This window comes from Sinocyclocheilus anshuiensis, unplaced genomic scaffold, assembly GCF_001515605.1.
Source record: "Sinocyclocheilus anshuiensis isolate Anshui unplaced genomic scaffold, SAMN03320099.WGS_v1.1 scaffold1277, whole genome shotgun sequence".
NCBI lineage: Eukaryota > Metazoa > Chordata > Actinopteri > Cypriniformes > Cyprinidae > Sinocyclocheilus > Sinocyclocheilus anshuiensis.
In genome coordinates this window covers 205618-210690 of record NW_015549629.1, presented here as the reverse complement: position 1 = coordinate 210690, position 5073 = coordinate 205618, and the positions used below count along the sequence as shown (strand labels likewise).

At 36.9% G+C, this 5073-nt stretch overlaps 1 protein-coding gene across 4 annotated transcripts in view; it reads left to right on the top strand.

Annotated features, from left to right (window-relative positions):
• LOC107659573 (interleukin enhancer-binding factor 3 homolog) overlaps positions 1-5073 on the top strand; it is a 34621-nt gene that overhangs the window by 24730 nt on the left and 4818 nt on the right. For 2 of the 4 annotated variants that reach the window (XM_016448578.1, XM_016448577.1), the window contains exons 15-19: positions 1023-1160; positions 1300-1443; positions 1529-1655; positions 3391-3438; positions 4004-4593. In XM_016448578.1, coding sequence (XP_016304064.1) covers positions 1023-1160; positions 1300-1443; positions 1529-1655; positions 3391-3438; positions 4004-4050 — 504 coding nt within the window. In that variant the 3' untranslated portion in view covers positions 4051-4593. Of the gene's footprint in view, positions 1-1022; positions 1161-1299; positions 1444-1528; positions 1656-3390; positions 3439-4003; positions 4594-5073 lie in introns of those variants that run through there. The other 2 variants (XM_016448576.1, XM_016448575.1) reach the window with 1 other exon arrangement.

The window sequence follows — 5073 nt, the reverse complement described above, 5'->3', positions numbered from 1 at the left end:
CTAAAAAAGCATCATATGACCCCTTTAACAAAAATGAATAAGATGAAGCATGGCATACATCACATGCTGTATTATATACCGACTAATAAATTACAGAACGTTTAGCAAACACTTGAGGAATCAAATAAATAAAAAAGAGAGCCTCCATAGCATAACGTGAGGTAAACGGCAAAGATAACAAGCTTTTCAAAATGAAAACAAAAAGAAGAGTAAAACTAAACTTGCTGTCGGTGACAGTGCTTGCATGTTTTTTCCCCCCACAAGAATACCAGCATGTTCACCTTTGGTTTAAGAAGCGGTCTTTTACTTTACTTCAGCATGAAAACCATCCATCGTTTCCTCAATATTCGCTTAATTTTTGCTGCACGCAGCTTCGCGCTCCTGACGCGGCGAGTATAAACCAGGCTCTACACTATAAGCGCTGCGCAGTTCAAACGAGTAGCGCGGTTTCGTTATGCTTTCAGTTTTGTTTGCCATTTGATGTTTCTCATATGCAACAGAAATGCAGCGCTTATGAATGAACAATGCGGTGGTCGCGCCAGTGTGACTGCACACAAAATTTAGTTGCATGGGCAGAAAAAATTCTCGCAAAATGCACCCATTTGGTCGCACTCTGGAGCCCTGTGCAGTACAGTATTTATTTATCCTCAGTTGTTCAAATCGCGGTAATCGAATACGGTTATAGTGATAATTAAAATATGAAACGGTAATACTAACCGTGAGGTATTTTATCACGATTTATCGTCAAACCGGTAATCGTTACATCCCTAATTAAAATAGAAAACTGTTATTTTAAACAGGAATTTCACAACTGTGTTCTTGACCAAAATATCTTACCGATCCTAAACTTTTAAACAGTAGTGTACAGCATCACTGAGTAACGTACTTTAACAGTAAGGTTCTACATGCAGAAAAGTGCAAATTCAATTAATTGTGGTTTAATTTTGACTAAATCACACGAAACCTCTAGTAATGTATGTTATTCAGTCTTATAAGTGCTTGTTGTTCCTTCACTTTCTCAGAGCGCTCGGCAGCAGGGGCCCATCCTAACCAAACATGGAAAAAACCCGGTCATGGAGCTGAATGAAAAACGCAGAGGACTAAAATACGAGCTCACCTCTGAGACTGGTGGAAGCCACGACAAACGCTTCGTCATGGAGGTGAGGACACAAACTCAGAGACACATTCTAGTTTTTCATATGACGTGTTTGTAAGGTGAAATTCTCATTAAATTCATCTTATATATTCTAGACAGATCAAATCAAAAAAGCTGCACCTTTTCTCTATTTTTCGCTCCAGGTGGAGATCGACGGACAGAAGTTTCAGGGAACCGGATCCAATAAAAAGGTGGCGAAGGCCTACGCAGCACTTGCAGCCCTGGAGAAGCTCTTCCCAGAAGGCTCCAACTCGGAGGCAAATAAGAAGAATAAAATGCCTCCAATGGTACGCCTGGCTCTTCCTGTTTTTAGTGTCATTATGATCTTCACGTATATATCCTGTGCATAATTGACTGATTTGCTCATTTCAGCACCCCGCTGGATTTGGGATGATGAGTGGGCCGCCTGCTGACATGGCGGTCAATCCCAGGGGCAGAGGAAGAGGACGTGGCAGGGGCAGAGGCCGGGGATTTAACAATGGAGGAGGATTCAATCAAGGTACAATTATAGTGCTGTCTGAAAGCATCCGTTTGCATTAGGCTTTTATTTTAGACAAACAAATCAAACAATTAAGTACTTAACTTTCACTAAATATGGATAAAAGCTACGGCTAACAGTAGCTGACACTCTGAAGTTTCTGACATCAGTTCTGGTGGGGAAAATTATTTGCGATTAACTGTTAATCCTCAATTCTTTACACTTGGAACAAATGCAAAATAAGTGTTTGATATTTGATGTTTACAAAAACTGATTTGTGTGTAGTGATGGGGAAAAGGCATGAAATTCCCTGAAATTATGAGTGTACATAGTTGAGATCATAAATGCAAACTGGTTATTAGGGCTCAAGCTTTCTCTCACATTTATTATTCTCACACAATTAAGCCTATTCAAGGAATGGTACCATATATAACCTTTTTCCCATCTGTTTTTGAGTACTGTTTTGGCGTTCTCATTAGGGCTGTCCAAAAATTTTTAGAATTTTGAATATTCGTCAAATTTAAAATAAAAATCCACATTCGAATGAAAAATGCTGCATTCGAGTTTTAGGTGTGCGTTAAGGAGGCCTTATCGTGGCGCACGAGATGCGATGAGGATGTAAGTGTCGTTGCATTATAATGTTTTTGTTAGCCTATCCAGTTGAAGCCACTAGAATGCGGCACTGCTGCGTTGTTCATTAAAAATATTGCGGAAAAAGAGAACATCAATGCGGAGAAGATCTTGTTTACTTCAAAACTGAAAACAAGCCGCTCACACAACGCATATTTCGCACATTTTCTAGAGGGACATCTATTACCGTTGCACTCATGTCTCGCACAAAAGAGCCGCATGTTTAGAAAGCCATGTAAAATTAATGCAAGTTCAACTTTGAAAAAAACATATCGAGAATTTATGGCGGGGTTTTTTTTCCCCATCCCACTGTGTCTCATGTTTTTAAATGGAAAAATGTACTCTCTGATTGGTTTTCCACCCTTTGTATTAAACTATGCATACAAACATGATGCTGTGCAACTTTACAGATCTTCTTTATGCACCAAGAGCTTGTAACCCTCCAAAGAGAAAGGAAAACTTGAAATCGCATCATATGATCCCTTTAAGCAACTTTAATTCATTAATTAGTTTATAAACATTATTTTAAACATTATGCACTTTCTTCACTGATAGTCCTTATGCTTTGAATGAACGTCCATTAGTAATATTTCGCTCCATGTGCCCTCTTGTGGCCTCAGAAGAGAAGCCAAAAGCTATTCTTCACCATAACTGAAATTATGCATTTTAAATTCGAATATAATTCGAATTTTGATAATATTTAAGTATAAAATTCGAATTTAGTTTTTCAGCCATTTTGACAGCCCTAATTCTCATTGATATATATATATAAATAGTAGTATTCAAATTAATGCATTATTTTTAAAATATACTTTGATATGAATATTTATGGCATTAATTAAATGGTCAAATAGTGAGAATTCTTAAATTTGTGACCATATCTTTACTGGTTGAAACATGGTACTTTTCAGATATATTTGTGTGCTGAATTATGACTTTAAAGTAGTTTATCGAAAAGTGGTGAAATTTTGCAACCCTAAATATTGTGGTTTTTATAATTAATGGCTTCCTTGTGCTATGATTTATACATGAATTATGCCTCTAATTGTGTCTAATAAAACAAAAGTCCTGTTGACTTGCATTTGAACATATAAATATTCTTATTTATATCCTTGTCCCCTTTTAGGTGGATATGGAACGTATGGATATGGCGGCAATAACAACTTTGGCTACAGTGAGTATTTTCCTATTTCTCACTGGTGCCATTGAATCTACTCTTCTTTTTTTTTTTATTTTGTATCTTTTAGCATTGTTGTCTTTTAAGTAGTCTTGTCTTTATGGCACAAGTTGTTGCCGTTTTAATTTCCTCTGTTATTTTTGACTGCATCTCAAGTTAAGAAGTCTGTGCACTTTGCTCTGGATCTATTTAAACTGCTCCTCTGCTAGTTTTGGGGATGTGTTAATGATATCTTTAATGCGAGTGTCCGCTATTGTATTTTACTTTTGATTTTACATTTCTCTGCTTTGTTGTGCCATGGCACGCAAACTTTCCTTGGCGAAAAATGAAAAATGTTCCCAACATGCCAACGCCACTTTCTGAGGAAAGACCTTCTTGAGGGTGACCGGAGCAGAGAAATCTAAAAAGAAAGAAAGAAAAAAAACAAACACACAGAAAACTATCTTTGACCTTGGTGATAACTGATTGACATCCTTGACTCATGCCCGGTGACGTTTGTCATGGCATGCCAAACACAGAAGACGTCTAATTCTGTGCTTCTCTGCTCTGTCTCACCCTTTAGGTGACTTTGTCTCAGACTCCTATGGCTACCATGAGTTTGCGACATAAACCGCCCAATGTTTTCAATAAGCACGCAAACGTGAAACGAAAAATAGGGACAGAGGGGAAAAAAACACTGGTTATCCGTATTATGAACTCGTTTCCTTGTGATGTTTCGCCCACAATCTCACCTCAAAAAACCTGCACCAACGATCAACTAACACTGTGGATGTGAACGGGAGTTTCTGCCTGTGGAAATCAAGAAAAGCAAGATGTTCTGACGTATTATTTGTGCCGCGGTCAGCGCAGTCGAGCAATGTGATTGGCTGATGGATGGTCACAAAGTAGCGGACTGACATTTCATAATGACTGCATCTTCACTCTGAAGTCACTGTATAAGCCATTTTTTGCCAACAGTTTAGTTGTTTTTCCTGGAATAATGCTCCCGATGGATTTTTAATTATGGCACTTCCATACATTGCCATGTTTTTAAGTTTATTTAGTTTTCTTTTTTAATTGTGGTCAATGCCATTGATTGTGAGAAACTGGGTTTGTGAGGAGTAGACACAGATTTTTAATATCAGAATGTTATCAATTCTGTGAACTATTGAACAAATGGGGTACATTTGCTGCATTTTTGTTTTTAAATTTGATGTTTGTGAATCACATTATATTTTGCAATAAATTTGAATTCATTTACAAACCTGTGATATCCATGTAAACTTTTATTATTAGTAGTAGGTTTTTTTTTTTTTTTTTTGTTAAACAGATTTGCATAGGTTTAGGGGCTTTTTTGTTTTATAATTTATTTTTTTTTTAGCTAATATTACGATTGAAAACAGTTTCTCTCTTTTAGTGTTTTGCAAAGAGCTTTTGGCCTCTTCTATTCAATCCAAAAAAAATCTTTGTATACAGATATGCAAAGCCAGTATTTATTACTGCAATTGCTTTCGTAACCACTCGTCACATGTTTTAGAAAACTAAATTGGTATTAAGCTGAGGTCACACTAAAATTTCAGCATGCAAAATTGTTGCAGACAGTGCAGCGGTCATGATATGACAAACTATAGCCCCTTTTTTTTTTTTTTTTAG